At 48.9% G+C, this 17,792-nt stretch overlaps 1 protein-coding gene and 1 long non-coding RNA gene across 6 annotated transcripts in view; one reads left to right on the top strand and one right to left on the bottom strand.

The window, feature by feature from the left end:
• LOC111548240 overlaps positions 1–17,792 on the top strand; it is a 61,048-nt gene that overhangs the window by 31,360 nt on the left and 11,896 nt on the right. The gene's annotated exons all lie outside the window — the stretch shown is intronic.
• Positions 562–16,557, bottom strand: PDYN (prodynorphin). Of its 5 annotated transcripts, XM_023220604.2 has the most exons (4): positions 15,480–15,541; positions 14,347–14,406; positions 4,768–4,915; positions 562–2,756 (listed from the first exon to the last, which is right to left on the bottom strand). In XM_023220604.2, exons 3-4 carry the CDS (start codon positions 4,894–4,896, stop codon positions 2,121–2,123), a joined length of 765 nt encoding a protein of 254 aa, XP_023076372.1. In that variant the 5' UTR covers positions 4,897–4,915; positions 14,347–14,406; positions 15,480–15,541; the 3' UTR covers positions 562–2,120. The 5 variants fall into 5 exon arrangements, with proteins under 5 accessions (XP_023076372.1, XP_023076373.1, XP_023076371.1 ...); XM_023220605.2 differs by lacking the exons at positions 14,347–14,406; positions 15,480–15,541 and adding an exon at positions 15,712–16,557; XM_023220603.2 differs by lacking the exon at positions 15,480–15,541 and having other exon boundaries at positions 14,347–14,569.

Below are 17,792 nucleotides of genomic sequence, written 5' to 3'. Positions count from 1 at the left end.
TCCTCCATCCTTAATTCACTCATCCTTGTCTAGGAACATGTGTCTATCTCCTGTCCTGGTCATCCAGCATAGAAAACAGCCCATGGGAATTATGTGGGATGCAGACTCCCTCTGCAGCACCTCTCCCCGTTGTGGTGCTCAAGGCTCAAGCTTTGTCACCGTCCCTTAAGACAATGTAGGAAAGAAAACTCACTTACTGAGCACCTACTGTGTACCAGGATCTTTGCATATATGAGCTCATCTAATCCTCACAGCGACTCTACAAAATTGGCACTATTAGTCCTTATTTTATGGAGGCAGGAACTAAGGCTCAGAGAAACCAAATGGCTTACTCTAGGTCGCACAGATCCAATGTTCCAATTTAAAGCCGTGACACTCCACAGTTTTTGCTCTTTCTGTTATCTCACACTTGGTTTTCCAACCTGGGTGTGTGTGTGTGTGTGTGTGTGTGTGTGTGTGTAACTCTTCTTTATTTCCAGCACTCTTTTCTGCAATTTTTTTCTCTCTGAGGACTGAGGCTCACACACATGTGCACGTGCACATACACACACACCCACCAAGTCATCAACATCTTTCTTTTATTTATTGTACTGGAGGAGCAGGAAATTACACAGGCCTATTAAAGGCTAAGCAAATTCCAAGTAAATTGCATAAATGGGATTTTTTTAAAGCACACAAAATAACTCTAAAACAATCTATCCATTTCAGAACATCATCAGATACCTGGGGACTGCACATGAAGAGATGTGTTCAGCAGCATCTTATACAAATTATCCAAACTCAAGCCTGTTTCCTCTCCTGTCCAGCCCCACCTCCTGGACCCACAAACCAAAAAAGAGTGCCTGGGAATGAGAGAGCAAAGGAGAGAGAGAGACAGAGAGAGGGGGCTTTGATTGAAACCAAGACATCGGGAGGTCTCTGTCTATGAATCAGGGTTATTTGAATCAAGGGAACTCATTTGGCCTCAAGCACTTAATCATTTTATTCCTCTTTCTGGTTTTATTTTGAGACATTAAGAGGAAAGAAGCATCATGGGGACTGAAGAGAGCCTTTTTCTCTTTCTAGCTGCTGCTTCTGGAGTCCCTTACCCAATGCCCAGTGCATATGTTGGGCCAGATGGCTTGGACTCTTGGCAGCCAATTCAGCTGCTCAAGAACATGGTCGTGCTTAACTTCATCAACTTGACTCTGCTTCAGTTCACCATGGAGTAGAAGCATGATACCGATCAGTTTAATTAGTTTAATGAGGGCTGAGGGAACTGGTCCACATTTTGAGTTTGTTGCACAGAACAAATTGGTTTGCCTTGCTCCCTCCTTGATCATTTAAGCATTCAAGAGGCTGCTCTCAATCATTTCCTAAAGGGGTTTTCACTCCCTTCTGTAAGGAGTACCAACATGACTGGGAGTTCAGGAAGTCAGTTCTTCAAGAGGTGCTTTTCTGAACAATGAAGACTCAGAGTACACTGACTAAACATTAAACCGACTAGAAGAGTGGACCCTCTGCTGTAAGGGTTCCTGATCCAATATAAGGCAATGTTTAAGCTTTGTACCTAAAGCATCGTCTCCAAAGTGGGGTGCACAGGAGATCTTTTGAGATTTGGGAATATAATGTCAGGATTTCTGTGTATGATTATTTATCTTATGTTAAAGCTCCACTCTTTGTTTATGATGCATATACGATCTGCATGAGGGAGCATGCTCACATTTCTTCTGAGAGGGGCATGTGATTGGTTAAGTTTGGAGATCCTAGACCTACAGGTACAAAGAACACGTCGCTGTGGTTCCCTGGAATTGAGGAGTCATGTGAACAGGTTGGAAGGACTGAGATCACAAGCTGCTGCTGCTGCTGCTGCTGCTGCTGCTGCTGGTAGTTTTAGAGTTTAGGCATCTGAGCCAAGCACTAAGCCTGTTGTGGGGAAGGGACATCCACCCTTCCCCATCACAGACCCCAGAGAAATCCCGTACTCCCAGGCAGAAGAGAGATAGGCTGGGCCTGGATATTTTGTACACAGTGCTGAGCTGAGCATGGGGAAGGGGCACATACAGGAGGATGAATGAGTGCACTCCAACCTGAAAAGGTGTCAGGGGATGCTCCTGACTCTACTCCATGATGAGAGGTGCTTATGCATCAAAAAGCTCTCCAGAGTAAGCATTCGGATCTTCCTGAGACCGTGTCACCACCTTGAACTGGCGCCGGAGAAAACCGCCATAGCGCTTCTGGTTGTCCCACTTGAGCTTGGGACGAATGCGCCGCAAGAAGCCCCCATAGCGTTTGTACAGGTCTTCATGGCCCATGCTATCACCATCCCCCTCCCCAGCCACCTCTGAGCTCCTCTTAGGGTATTTGCGCAAAAAGCCCCCATAGCGTTTGACCTGCTCCTTGGGGTCCTCCTCAGCGAAATTGAGTGTGCCAGTCTCCATGGCGCCATTGTTCAGCTGGGCATCCCTCATCAGCTCAGACTCTGCTCCCTCCCCAAACCCTCCAGAGAGACCCCTGAGCTTCTCCTCCAGGGTCTTGCTCAGAGTGTTCTCCTTTGTTGAGATACTTGGGAGAAACTTGCTTTTCTCCAGCTCCTTCAGGAAGGACCCAGAGAGCTTGGCCAGCTCACTGTAGGGCCCTTCCCCAACCGACTTGCTCCCCAAGTCCCCCTTGTCATTAAGCCCAAGGGTGGAGGGGGTGAAAAAAGACAGAAAGCTCTGGCATCTCTCCCATTCATCAGAGGGCAGCAGGGCAGCCTGGCATTGCAGGGAGCAAATCTGCAAAAGACCCAAAAAGACCACAGTGGCAAATGATCAAAACACACGCACTGCTCTGCCCCAGGCTCCCCTGTCCAGTGTCTGACAAAATAAAAATGAGCACCACTGCTAAGCCCTGGGCTACCCATGTTCATACACCTGGTGGTGCATAAAGGTAGGGGACTTTGTGCCTGTGAGAAAGAGAAGACAGACTTGGAGAGGTGAAATGGCTTTAGACCCAGGACACATGGCTGCGGGTGGCAATTGCCAGAATTGGAAGTAAGATCTTCCCAGAGTGTTCTGGGTGCTCTCACCCTTCCCCTTCCACGTCTGACTCCCAGATAGGAAACCCCACCTCCATTAAAAATACAAATTCTCTCCCAGGCTTCTGCAGGTGTGAAGGACGCTGCTAACTCTTGGTAAAGTAGGACAGAGAAGCGCAGAATGGCAGAGAACACACAGGAGAGGACACAGGAGGGTTCATCAGGCTTGGGGTGGGGGGCAATGGCATCATGTCATAGGGCCATTGGGAGCATTCAATCATAATGACGATGACAACAGCAAAGAATACTGAAACTTGAACCCAGGCCATCCAATGCCATGAGTCTTCATGCTTAAACACGGTGCTCTTTGAGATTGGGCATGGCCCATCGTGTGCGTCTCTCAGTGACTAGAATTATGTATTAAATAACTTATTTTGCCAGGTACAGTGGCTTACACCTGTAATCCCAGCACTTTGGGAGACGAAGGCGGGCGGATCACTTGAGACCAGGAGTTTGAGACCAGCCTGGTGGATATGGCAAAACCCCATATCTACTAAAAATACAAAAATTAGCTGGGTGTGGTGGTGTGCACCTGTAGTCTCAGCTACTCGGGAAGCTGATGTACGAAAATCACTTGAACCTAGGAGGCGGAGGTTGCAGTGAGCTGTGATAGTGCCACTGCACTCCAGCCTGGGCAACAGAGCAAGACTCTGTCTCAAACAAACATAAATAAATAAATAAATAAATAAATAAATAAATAAATAAATAAATAACTTCTGGCCAGGTATGATAGCGCACGCCTGTAATCCCAGCACTTTGGGAGGCCAAGGTGGGCAAATCACTTGAGGTCAAGAGTCTAAGACCAGCCTGACCAACATGGTGAACCCCTGTCTCTACTAAAAATACAAAAATTAGCCAGGTGTGGTAGTGGGTGCCCATAGTCCCAGCTACTCAGGAGGCTGAGGCAGGAGAATCATTTGAATTCGGGAGGCAGAGATTTCAGTGAGCCGACATCGCGCCACTGCACTCAAGTCTGAGCTACTGAGTGAGACCCTGTCTCGGAAAAAGTAAATAAATAAATAACTTCTTTCACTATCTCATGGAATCACCTCCATTTTGCAGATGAAGAAACCTAGGCTTAGAGAGGGGGTTCCAAGGTCATGGAGCTAGAAAGGGGCAGAATCAGAGTCTGTGTTCTGTCCCCATGCCCTTGGTACCTCTATTCCAGCCTTTCTGCTGTCATGGAAGAGACACGTCGGGGAGCTTCACTCAAAGCAAAGCCAACAAGGTGGGCCCAAGAGGGGCTAAGGCCCAGGAGAGGGGTCAAAGCTTTGATTCTGTCAGCCAGATCTTTGCATTTAGGGGTGGTGGAGACAGCTCCTCTCATGGAACTGTCTAGATTTGGAGGTGCTCATCAGCCCGGGAATAAGAAACTCTAAAAAGTCAATCTAGAGCTGCTGACTGCCAAAGTCAGCACCACCTCAGCAATGACACTCCCTGTTGCCAGGCATCACTCTTCCTGGACACCTGACTTTCTTGTCCTGGCCTGAGTGAACCCACGGTGGTGAGGTCTGGAGTGGGGATAGGAGACGGAAAACAGCAGCCTCTGGTGTCCAGGCCATCTACAGGGCAGGACGCTCGCCACCCTGCACAGGTGGGATGGATCTACAGGACAGCACACAGCTGCCAAGGCCTGCAGCATCCCCTCTCTGGGCTCCCTCACCCAGGCCCTAGGACCTGGGCACTGAAGAACCTTGCCTGAAACCTACCAGGGGGTTGATGGGTTTGGGCCCATCCTGGGTCTTTACCGCACACAAGGAGCACCGCGACAGGCAGTCTGCTGTGGCAGAGGGGAACACGAGGAGGCAGGCAGCCAGCACCAGCCCCTGCCAGGTCATCCTGTCTCAGCAATTCCTGCTGGGGAGGAAGAAAGAGGAGATAATGAAATCCGTGATCACCCCTCTGCAGGTTGTGTTCTGAGCCCACACATTCATCTCTTTAACTCCTGCCCACAGCACTGCAAAGCATTCTGATTCCCATTCTACAGTCAAGAAAACAGGCCCAGGGAAGTAAAGTGGAGGCCCAAAGCCAAGGGTCAAGGAAGGGAATGAGTGCCTACTGTATACCCAGAGCTTTCCTGTACATTAACTTCCAATCTGCACAATACTTCTTCAATGTGGGCTGTGTGCCAGTTTCATTCAACAGATGGGGAAGTTGAGGCTCAGAGCAGGGAAGTGGTTGTACACAGCTAGGAAGTGGACAAGCCACGACTTGCTCTGGGTCTTTCAGACTTCAAAACCCACTTTGGCCACCTGCCAAGCCAGAAGATACTTAGTTAAATGCTTTTCTGAGTTCTCCGAGGTCTTTGTCCCTGTGTCCCAGGCTGTCCCACATCAGTCCTCTCAGCTTTGTGAGGGCTCCAGAATTTTTCTCTCCCACTCTGGTACTGTCACTGATCTAAGCCACGGCTCCACCTTCACTCCCTCTCCCTGCTGGCCTCCCCGCCTGCCTCCAGTTCCTTCTTTGATTCCTCCTTCCCATTCTGAAATGCTCTTCCTGGCAGTATCAATTCTGTGAACAGACCCATTGGGTAGGGCTAGGCCTGGCCCTTCTGCCTAAATGTCAGGGTACCCTCAGTTCTATTCCTGCAGTCCCACACTTCAGCTCTGGGCTTTAACCACATCAGCTTCTTGCAATCCCCTTAATGAATGCATCAGGCTCTGACCCACCCCCAGGCCTTTGCACATGCTGTTCCCTCTGCCCGGAGAACCCTTCATCTCCTCTCCTGTTACCTGTCATTTAGGTCCTGGATTAGATATTACTTCCTCCAGGCAGCTCTCCCTGATTGCCTAGGCTAGATGAGATGCTCCTCCTTTCTATTCCCCCAGCCGTGTGTGCCTCTTCCATGAAAATAGTCTATGTGAGTCTTCAGGCTTTGGTTCCACGTCTTGTCTTTTTCTCTGACGTGGTCACTCTGCTCCTCAAATATGCCAAGCTTGCTCCTACCTCAGGGCCTTTGCACTTGCTGTTCTTCTGCTGCAGTATTTTGACCTCAGACTTCTACATCACTAGCTCCTTCTTTGTCATTAAATTAGTTGTCATACTGGCAGAGAGGCGTTTACTGATCACTATGTGTCTAATGAGGCTTCTTTGGTCTTTCTCTTACATCACCCTTTGTTTGCATCGGAACACTCCCACCTCACAGTCTCCTATGTATTTGATGTTTGGTTGGTGGTGGTGTGTACGTTGTGGTTATCACCTCCCCAATAGAATGTCAGCTCCTTGAGGGCACAGACCCTGTCTTATTCTCTGCTGCATACTAGCTCCTAAAACCCTGGTCAGCACATCACAGGTCCTCAATAAATTCCTGGCAGATGAATTAATGCTTCATAAATACTCTGTTAAAAGTTGTCTGTTTTGCTAGGCATGGTGGCTCACACCTGTAAACCCAGCACTTTGGGAGGCTGAGACAGGCGGATCACTTGAGGTCAGGAGTTCCAGACCAGCCTGGCCAACATAGTGAAACCCCATCTCCTTTAAAAATACAAAAATTAGCTGGGAAGAGTGACACGCACCTGTAGCCCCATCTACTCAGGAGACGGAGGCAGGAGAATCACTTGAACCCAGGAGGTAGAGGTTGCAGTGAGCAGAGATCATGCCACTGCATCCCAGACTGGGCAACACAGTGAGACTCCGTCTCAAAAAAAAAAAAAAAAAGGTTGTCTGTTTCATAGTCCAGCCCTTTATAAATCAGATATCAAGACTCAGGGCCTTTATATTTGATTTATGAGGGCACAGTACAGTTCTTTCTACTGGAAGTGCCTAGTTCCCCTAAGACACCCACCCCACCCTGGTCAGGGGCTTCACACTTGGCCCAGCATGGTTTGTAACCTGACACCAACAATCTACTCTCAGAAATGGCTGTCCTCTTTTCCTCCAACTTCCCCATCCCTGCAAATACCTCATTTGCTCAGGTGTTCAGGGTGTTTCAAAGCTTTCACCCCCTGGGCCCCAGAACCCCACGCTGTGGCCAAAGCAGGGTCTCCACGTTAAAGCGTGTAGTAGGCTCTCCCACTGGAGCATGCTTCATAGTGATCCCAGTCGCCATTTCTCAAACCCCTACTGCGCTACGTTTTTCAATTCATCACCTCATTTATTCCTTCAGGGAAGTGGCCACTTCTGGTCTGGTGAATTGCCCATGTCCTACCTCGATAGTGAGGCTGGGGTGCAAGGCCTGTTCTGCTTGACCCCCTACACTTAATGACTACAATTTCTAGAGCAATTTCAATTCATTAACAGCTGCACCCTCCGTGAGATCCAAGGGACTTTATATACAAATCCCCCACTTTATAGACAAGAAAACTGGTGCTCAGAGAGGCTTAGTAAATCTCCTGAGGTCTCACAGCAATTCAAGGCACAAGCTCAGGCCCACGTGCCTTGCTTGAGGCTGGCAAGGTCTGCTCCCCTGAACCAGGCAGGCTCAGTGGAAAAGTCAGGGAAGCGGACTTGTGTCCATCCTGTGTCTTTCTCTTCCCCTTGAGTTTCTCTCACGCTCTATCAGCTGTGGAGCGGATTACGTTTCCCCACGAGTGAGCCGGACAGAGCAGGCAGCTCATGTTTTCTCTGATATCAGAGATGGCGGGCTGGCCTGTTAGAAGATCAGCAGTGAATTAACCTACTGGGGAGGGGGTGCCTACCACACCATCTAACTCCTGGCTGAAGGCTTCCCACACAGCTTAGCTGCTAAGGTAGGGGACTCACTTTAAGATCTCTTTGTCTCAGGCAAAAATAGTGTTGGCATCCTTGTCTTTCATCCATTAACTTTATATTTATTGATAATTCTGGTTGATCTGATGGTAATTAAGTACTCACGATGTTCTGAGCAATTCTCATGGATTAACTCACACATATTCACAGAAACTCTACAGCATCGGTGCTATTGTCATGCCCACTTTACAGATGAGGAAACTGAGTTAAGATTCTAGAGCCTGCCAAGATTCTACAGTGAGTAAGTGGCAAAGTTGGGATTCATACCAGGCTGTCTGGCTCCAGAGGTACCTTCGTAACTGCTGTATACTTCCCAGGCCCCTTCAGTCCCCTCATCTCCAGCCTCCAGCTTCTCCCTCCAGGGTCCATTTCAACCTCCACCTGGTTCTGGAGTAGCCTCCAATCTTTCCCTCATAGACACTTTGCACGCAGCAGCTGGAGGACCCTTCTGAAATGCAGATCTGACTGCACCTCTGCCCTGTGTCCTCTGGCTTCCAGAGGAAGCCTGTCCCCATCACTAGCACCCCCAGGCTCTCCTAATACCGACAGCTGACATTTGCTAGTGCTCCCTGCGTGCCTGCCCCTCTGCTCAGAACTGTGTGTGTCTTATTGGAAGGGGGTCCTTATGACAACTCCATAAGGCTGGGACTAATATTCTCCCCATTCATGGATGAGAAAATTGAGACACAGAAAGATCACATTGTTTGTCCAAGGTATCCCAGCAAGTATACAGCACCCAGACAGATTGGATGTGAGTTCTGCCTGTCCTGGGCTTGACCAAACCACCTGCAATTTCAAAACAAATGCTCCATGCACCCCACCCTCCAAGCCTTTGCACACAGGGTTTCCTCTGCCAGGAACATCTCTGTCACCCCACTCATCCACTCCCATCACGCTTTGACCTTGCTAATTCTTATTCATTATTCAAAACTCAGTCTCAGTTGCCTCTTCCAGGAAGTGTGTCTAGATTAGTTCCCTCCTTTGAGATCCCACAGCCTCCTATGCTGGCTCCATCACAAAATGACCACTTACCCGTCTGAGTCCCTTATGGGTGGGTTGGCGGGTCGTTGAAGTGCGAGTGTATTGTGCTTGAGGATGACAAAGAGTCCAGGGTGGATGAAGGGACTTAAGGGGAGAGACTGGGGTTGAAAAGCAAAGAGGTGGGCAGAGGACGGATAATGCCAGCTCTCATAGGCCAAGGGAGAGTTTGCATTTGATCTAAATGTGACTGGAAGACTAAGGAAGTTTGAGTGATTGATGAATGAATCAATGAATGAATGAATGGTGTCCCAGTACTTCATATAGGGCTAGAATAAGCAGGAGCTGCACACCAATTAGTTATGAAAATAAACAGGCAATATTTTAAAATTAGGAAATTTTACATTTTAAAAAAAATCTCAATTTTCAATTTGTCTTGAAAAAACAAAAGGCCTGGGGACATTGAGCCTGTATTTCAATATGGCAACAGTCACAGAGGAAGAGCCATACTGCCCATCACCACCCACAGAACCACCCGGGGCTTCCCTCACTGCCGAGTACCTGACAGACGTGTGAGTCTGCAGCCCCTGAATTACCCACTCTAACTTGGAGAAGCAGCATGGGGTGGTGAGGACACAGCTGGTGAGAAGGAAGAGGTGGGACCACAAATGCTTTCCTGACCCCGAAGCAGGATCAGCAAATGGTCAGTAACGTGGGCTCAGGTCTCAGCCCACCACTTACCACCACTTTAGGAAAATGACTTAGCTTTACTGTGCCTCAGTTTTCTCAGCTACAAAATGGGGCTAATAATAATGCTTCAGAGCATGGGCATAGGAATTAAATCAATGATCACATGTGAAGCACCTGGCATGTGCTTGAAGTACCTGGCACATAGTAGGTGCTTTGGAGAGTGGAGTATGAAGGCTCCAGTCTCGTCTTACTGGAGCTGTAGGAGATAGGAAAAGAAGAGGACAAAAAGGAGAGATCATAAAGAGCTTGGCACACTGCAGAAATGAAAAATGCTGCTGCATGACTCACTGCCTTGGACGGAGGGCCTGCTCGGTTAGTCTGGGCTGAGTGCCCTTCATCCATGATCCTGTCAACCCAGCAACAGTCACCAATTCCCAGGAGCCTACTGGGAGCCAGGTTGTGCATTACTGCTTTGTACATATTAGTGCCAATCCTCACAGCAACCCCAGAGGTGCATGTTTTTTTAATACCCATTTTACAGAGGGGCAGACTGAGGCTGAGAAAGGGCAACTTGCTCATCCAAGTTCACCTGGATTCATGAATGGGGGAGTTGGGCTCCTGTCCAGATCCCTCTGGGTTAAAAGGCGACTCTAGTAGAGACACATTCGCCCTCACAATTTCATAGGTGATCCTATTTCCTTCCTTTTATAGGATAAATACTTTGCTAAACAATGTCAGATGGGCCCCGGGGGAAGCATTTCGACCTTTCTGATGGGGATTTGCCAAGGAATGGAGCTGGGAAGTCATACATAAGAGAGAGCCCTGCCTGCCTATCATGTCTGCTTAGGGATGGGCCAAGGAGGAAAGGAACTTTGTCGATCATCCGGATGAGAAGTGGGAAGCAAGCCCCCGCGGTAAGCGGGAGGTGTGATGTCAGCGTCTGACCCTGATGGAGGGCCTGCATGGTCTTCTTTCACAGACTTGGCCGAGGACCCTGAGGCCGCACAAAGCAGTCCTTTGCACTTGGCAGTTTGTAAAGCTTTACCTCAGCTGCTACCTCAGGTGCTTTGTAACAGCCCAGTAGGGGAAAGAGGGGCTGTTGGGGCAGTGGAGTGATTCTCCCCTAACAGGAGGGGTTGTTTCAGACTCACCAGCCTCCCTAATTGCATCAGTCAATTCCTTCCGTAAATCTCTTTCTGTGGATAGGCACACCTTGTTGGTTCTGCCTCCCTGGAGAACCTTGGCTAATGCAACACCCATGCCCCTTTGTTTGCATCTATGTCTGTGGTTGTTTTCATGCTGCAAAAGCCGTGTTAATTGTTGAAACAGGGACTGTAGGGCCCAGAAAGCCCAAAATATTTACTCTTTGGTCCTTTACAGACAAGGTTTGCTGACCGTACTTTCACTGGTTTTATAAACATTTTATGATTCTAATAGTTTTAAGCTAACTTTCTTGAGTCCTCAGGCATGTGAACATATTCTCAAATAATAAAACATTTTTTATGTCTTGCTAGTGGATGGATCTCTTACCAGGAGGTCAGGTGGGTTTCCCGATGGAAAAGGCAGGAAGCAACTGGCCCCGTTCTTCAGCCCTGAGCCCTTTCTAGTTGCCTGGGCTGCTCTCCTGGCAAATACTGAGAGGACCTGGGGAGGCTTGCCTTGGGATTTTCCTTTCCCTTGAGAGGGCTTTCCCTCTTTTCCGCATGGGCTCTGCGGTCATTTGGTACCACCTCCTCCACAAGCCTCACAAGCCTCAGTCTTCTCATCTGTGAATGGGGTGTATCATCTTCCTGCACTGAGACAGCACCGCTTAAAGGGCCAGCACAAAGCAGACCCTCTCTTCACCCAGGGCCCAGAGTTCCTTGAAAGGGAACGATCTTTTTGACCTCTTGGCTCCTCGATGATATTTCTATATTGTAGTCAGCTGAGGGCTCAGAGGAGCCGCAAGCATTTTTATTTAAAAAGCCAGCACGGAATAATAATGGCTTGATTTAACATCGCAATTATCTCTGTGAGCACTTTAGTGCATATGATTATCCCTATTTGATGAAAGAGGAAATGGGAAAAGGTAGAAATGAAGTCACTTGTTTAAGGTCACATGATGAGTCAGGAGGGAAATGGAAACAGAACTCCAGCCTCCCACACCCGAACCATGACTCCCACTAAAGAGATGGCATTGTTTCAATGACCCAGCAATGACAACCACCCTAACAGCCAGCAAGGACTGAGATGCTGCTCTGCACCAAGCACCGTGCACTCCAGCTGCCTCCTATGGACGCTACGGGGCAGGGGCTCACATTACAGGCTTGGGATCTGGATGGGAAGGTGAGGACCAAGTGATAAAGAACCTCTCCGCGGCCACAGAGCAGGGCAGAGCTGGGACTCTGAGTCCATCGCATTCCCCATCTAGGGTGTAACTCTGAGAAGGGACAAGCTCTTTGCTATCCACTTTATCTCAATTATTTCTCTCTTCTCTTGAAGAGAATCCAGTGGGTTGGGAACTATGAGTTCCATTTCCAGATGGGGAAAACAGAGGCTCAGAGAGTCTAAAAGACTGGGCCAAGACCAAGAAGCAAGGAAACAGCAGAATAAGATTTCAAAGTCAGTCCGCTGACTCCATGCCACAAACCATCCTGAGGCCTAAATATGTATCAAGTGTCTTTCGGATAACCTCCCAAACTCTCACACTCCTGATGTTGAAACCATTTCAGGAACTTTTACCCCACACTCAAAAGTCTAAAGACCCTTGTGTGTCTCCAGGAGGTTGGCAAAGGGAGCCCCTGAACTTGAAACAGTGGTGCCGCTTGTTAGGTGTTAGCGTCATAACAAAAGACGAATGATCAATGAGAAGGAGGCCTGGGTTCTGAACAGAAAGTAAACCCACCCTTTAGCCCTGGCAAAGATCCAAGCACAGAATTGGATGAGGGTCCCATTTGGTGGTCAGCTGCATTTGCTGTGCAGAGACTAGAGGGAAAGACGGCCTTGCAGGCGATGGTCCTGGTGGGATCACTCACTGCATATTTAAAAGAATGTTTTTCAAAAGCGAGGCTGCATGGAACCGCCACCCTTTTTGTTTTCTGGTGCAATTAAGGGATGGCGAGAAAGGCAAAAAGAGAATGAGCCAGAGAGATATGGAGATGAAGAGACACAGAGAGAGAGAGACATAAAAAGAGTTAGAGACACAGAGAAAAAGACATGGGCCCAAAAGAATGGCAGAGGTGAGACCTGCACACACAGAAAAAGAGACCAAGACACCAGGAAAAAGCAGAGAGAGGTGGAGGACCATGTGGGGAAAAAAAAAACCAAGATGAGACATATAGATGGGGAGAGGACAAACAGGAATAGAAGGAGAGGGGATGAGGAGGAGGGGAAGAAGAGGGAAAAGAGAGAAGGGAAGTGAACAAAATAAGAGAGAGGAGTGGGGAGGGAAAGAAGATTTTGATTCAGGATGCTGACCTATTGTGTGAATCACAAACACCAATTCTCTCCCTCCTGCTGCTCTCTGAGTCTGCCCTTTGTTCCTAGGGACCAGTGGGCAAGAGACCCTGCCACATAATAACTGCTCAGTAAACCATTGTCAAGTTAAATCAAATTGTCCAGGAATAGGACAGGGACCAAATGGCAGTTCAAGCCAATGCATCAACAGATTGCCTCGGTGCATATGTCTGCAGCTTGTGGCCAACCGCTCTGGCCAGTGGGATGACCTGGATGGACTCCGGGAGGAGCCCCCTGAGCTAAGCCATGTGCCTCATGGACCTGGGCCATTGTCCTCCTGCCAGAAGCATCAGTTTGGATCCAGCCTGGGAGGGGCTGATGAGGCTGTGCTTCAAAGCACTAACAGACCTCACTCCATATCGAGCGTCTGATCCTGGGCTTACCTGGGTGTCTCCAGCCGATGTTTACTGCCTACCACAGTGGCCAGCTCTGTCTCAGTGAAACAGGTTTATCACTTTGTCAGACCCAGCAAGATTAGCCAACAATCACGGGCTGAGATGAGTGAATACGGTGAGAGAAATCAGCTGTGTAACCACACTTTCTCAGGCATGCATTGAAATCGAACCAGTAACTATTGATCTCTCTTACCATGATGGAAGAGACCTAATAAATACAACAATTGTGCAGGAATGACCCAAGGAGGTGGGTAGTGGGAGGGGGAGTGAGGGAGTATCGATCAAAAAGAGACTTCATGATCCTGATGCAGCAGATGGAATAAAAAGTCTTCTGTTGGGATGGGGAGGGGAAAGGAGCACCAGCCCCGCAGATGAAAATTTTAGACGTTAGATCATATTTCCTGGACGTAGCACACAGCATGATGGAGTGGGATGATCAGCGATATGATAATCGATAGAGAGAAAGGTCCAACCTCACCACTTTGCAACAGTGAAAATCTGAGCAGTCATACCAGTATTTATTGAGCACCTACTGAATGCCAGGCATATTGCTGTATCCCATTGAGGCTTGCAATAACCTTAGGAGGTGAATATTATTATTATTCTCATCATACAGGTAAGGAAAGTGAGACTCAGGGAGGGACTGCTACTGTTCCAAAGTCACACAGTAAGTGAGTGGTAGGATCTGGGATTTCAGCCCAGCACTGTTTCAGGTATTGTGAGACACACGTGTAGATGACAGATGGAAAATTCCTGGCTCCCAGGAGTTACTTCAAGAAACCTTAACTCCTTCCACGTGTTTTAAGATCGCAACTTTCTCAAATAGCCCCAGAGCTGATCCCTTTGCCTGCTCCCTTAAAATGTGCTGCCTTCTGCCACAGAGCCTCGGGAACCAGTGTGACATCCCCCTCCCAGCTGCCGACAGAGACATAGGATTTGCCTGCCACCTATCACAGCTGGGGCAAAGCAGTGGGCTTGAGATCCCGTCAGTGAACGCAAACCTCCCCCAGGCAGCTAACTCACCGGCTTGGGCTGCTGCAACAGCTCCCCCCACGCAGATCTCAAAGCCTGGAGATAAATGACCTGCAAAAATAGAACAAAGGCAAGGTGTGGTGGGACTAGGAGGAGGAGAGGAGGGGAAAAGAGAAGGAAGGTGCCACAGCAGGGTGGGGGTGAGGCCTGGGGTGAGAAAGAACGGAAAAGGATCGACACACTGCAGTGCTTTGCCATGGATCCGGACTGGGATGCCTGTCAAATTAGAAAGGCAAGCCTTGTATATTTCAGCAACCCTTGGAAGAAAGATGATAATGAAGACTTTCAGTCTGTGGGAGGGGAACTGAAATCAGATCCAATAATCGAAAGAGCTTGTTTCCCCTGGGAAGCCTGGAGACTTAATTAAGTAATGTTTGTAGAGCTTGGAGGGATTCTTGGATCCCCAGAAAAAAGTAAGCAGTTGCAGAATTTACTCTTCAACCTTGGAGTAGTCAGCAGGCTTTTTTTTTTTCTTTCTTTCTTTCTTTTTTTTTTTTTTTTTTTTTTTCCCGAAGCTCATCAGCTTTTTGCTAGAATCAAACTTTGAGACTCAGTACTTTTCTGAATATGGATCTCTGGACCAGTGAGCAAATGGCTTTCCCTTTGAGCTTCCTCCTGGCCTTAGACTCCTCTGGCTGTAATTAATAGGGGAGCAACAAGTCCTTTCCAAGTAAAATTGACAAGAAAACGCCTGCTAAGCCTGGGCCTCCTGGCTTGTTGTCACTCCCTTTTCCCATTCCCTTCCAACGAAACACCCCCAAACTTCATCCTGTATCAAATTCCATCGAAAGAAGCCACTCAAAACAGCACACTGTCAGCAATTAAACACAATCCGAAAAGAATGAAAAGGCCGAAACTGGCCGCATATTGATGTACATGTTATGTGATAAATGCCAGAGCCTTGGATCTCATTAATGTCCCTAAGCCCTTGTTCTCTAAGTCCAGTGAGACTCGTTGACCTTTAAAATCACCCTGATTAGTGAAACCTCTCACTTCTCCCACCCAGGGTGCCCCATTCCCCCCAGATCCTGGGAATGGCATGGGAACTGCCGTGTGGGAGACTGCAAGGGGAAGGAGACCCTGGAGCTAAAGCCATAGTGTGGTCGTCTTGGGAGACAGCTTACCACCTGTTTAAGCTAGGACTGTGCAGAAAGGGAGATTCCAAAGAGCAGTCTCTCACTGGTCTGGCTTTTGTGAACTAGCCTCCTGAACGTAACTACCTTTGCTCCTTTGCTAGATAATCAGACCCAAACCTAAAATCCCCAGCCCGAGCTCCCACCACGTCTAGGTCCAGAGGACCAGGAATAAGCAAATAAAACCAAGAGACAGAATTCCAGTGCCCCCTCTGGATATTACCTGTGCTCTGCTTTGTCCCTGGGCAGCTTCTGGCTGAGCAGGTCGGAGGTGGCAGGTGGCCGGTCCAAGGCTCAGGGGCCTCCCTGACTCCGGCTTGGGAGGAGGTGCTAAATAGGCAGCTGTGAACACCACCAAAGCCCCTTCGAATGGCAGTTCTGGTGCCTCTTCCCCTCTTTTATGGACGAGAGCCTCCCCTGTCGCTCAGCCCTTGCTGAGCACAGGCTGCTGGGAGCCAATGGGGAAGTGGCTGAGAGCAGTCAGAGCGCAGACCCCCAGGCCCTTCAACTCGAACTCCCTGGGCCCGACACAATAGGCTTCTCTTCGTGACAGGGATGTGGAGGAGGAAGGCAGCCGTGTTGGGGAGGGGGGCGGATTCTGGGTGTACTGCTGATTGTCACTTGAAATCCGGCCACTTCAGTATTTGATGCGTTTCTAGGAGAGTGTCATAGGAAAAAGGAGACAGGGAAGGACAGAGACAGAAGAGTTAGAGAAAGAAAGAAAGAGAGAGAGTCAGAAAAACAGAGAGAATCAGAAATGGAGAAAGAGGCAATGTCAGACCTAGGGAGTGTTATAAAGGAGGGGAGAAAGAGAAAGAAAAACAGAGACAGAGAGTGGCAGAGATAGGGAGATGGGTAGAAACACAAGGAGAGAAGGACAGAGCAAGAGAAAAGGAAACCAACCGGGAAGACAGTCAGACTCAAAACACGCTGATCCACAGACAGACAGACACGGAGACAGACAGAGGCTGAGAGAGTCTTCTGATCATGGAAGACAGTGGGGAGATGACAGCCGAGTCAGCAGGCACGTGCGTGGCCCGGTGTTGTGTGCCGTGGCAACTCTGTGTTGGCTGGTGCACGCGTGTGCTGGAATCTTTTTGTGTGTACATTTGCCTGCAAACAGCATTCAGCTCTGGTACATGCCTGAGCTGGTGCCAGGCACACTAGCCCTGGCAGAAGCACAGCTCTTCCCCGACAGCCAGGAGCTGTAGTTTAGTTTTCTCTGGCGGCAACACAAAATGAATAGCAGGAAAAACCCCTCAAAATATGGGCTGCAATGTGCCTTAGCACACACTCTCGGTGAGAGACGGACCCACCTAGATATACCCTTGGCCTGGACCAGCAGCAGCTTGAAGGTAGCACTCCTCACTGCTACAAAGATCTTCCAGAACATAGGGGTCTCTGAGTTTGGAAGAGAAGATGCTTCTCTTCTCAGTCAATAGCAGACAGTTTGTGGTGGGAGGCACAACTATTTCAGAAGTCTGGCAGGGCCACCCATTTTGTGGGCACCTGGCTGTACCAGGCAGTTAGCTAGAGTTGTCAGATTTAATCCTCATGACCTAGTCAGTTGGTTAATATTATCCCCATCTTGCAGATGAGAAAACAGAGGTTTGAGAGCTGAGAAACTTGCCTAAAGACACACAGCAAGTCATCTAGCTAGAAAACAGTCAGGTTGACATGTCCTCCAAGTTTCTGCCCCCTCCCTTGCCTCTCCCCAGGTTTGAATCTGCCCACACTGAGGGGTGGGGCCAGTTTCCTTCTCTGGGACTCAGCCTCTCCATATACAGGCTGTGCTTAATGACATTTAAGATGTGAATTTGACTCAGGTCTGCCACTCACCATCAGGGAGACCTTAGACAAGCTGACAACTTCAACCTCTAATTGCTCATCCGTACAATGGGGACAACAGTATCATGGGGCTCTTGGGCTCTTGAGCTCTTGTGAGGCTGAAAGGAGGATGTGTCAATAGCACTTAAAGCAGCCGGTACGGAGCAAGTGTTCTGCTCCCATCATTCCTGATAAACCACATCACTCCAGCTCTGATGCAGCAGGTTCTCCGGGGCATCCTCCTCTCCCTGCACCTGGCTCATTAAACTCTCACATAAGGAGGAAAGTACAAGGGGCTGTTTGCTGAGCACCTGCTATGCCTCAGACATTTGCACGTTCCATCACATCCTCACAACAAGAAAACCTGTGGTGTAGATCTCACAATGCGTCCTCAGATGGAGAAGGCAGCAGAAGTTCAGAGAGCCCCAGCCACCCAGGGAGGGAGGAGGAACAGAGACCCATCCCTCAGGTCACAAC

The sequence above is a fragment of the Piliocolobus tephrosceles genome, chromosome 20 (assembly GCF_002776525.5).
Source record: "Piliocolobus tephrosceles isolate RC106 chromosome 20, ASM277652v3, whole genome shotgun sequence".
NCBI lineage: Eukaryota > Metazoa > Chordata > Mammalia > Primates > Cercopithecidae > Piliocolobus > Piliocolobus tephrosceles.
The sequence above is the reverse complement of the archived record's forward strand: the minus strand, read 5'-3'. Positions and strand labels throughout refer to the sequence as shown.

What these genes read in the sequence shown, in the direction of transcription:
- PDYN (XM_023220605.2), bottom strand. Translation starts at nt 4,896, where the DNA reads ATGACCTGGCAGGGGCTGGTGCTGGCTGCCTGCCTCCTCGTGTTCCCC. An exon ending in CCAAACCCATCAACCCCCTG is followed by an intron (nt 2,757 to 4,767) that starts GTAGGTTTCAGG and finishes GGTCTTTTGCAG; the next exon opens with ATTTGCTCCCTGCAATGCCA.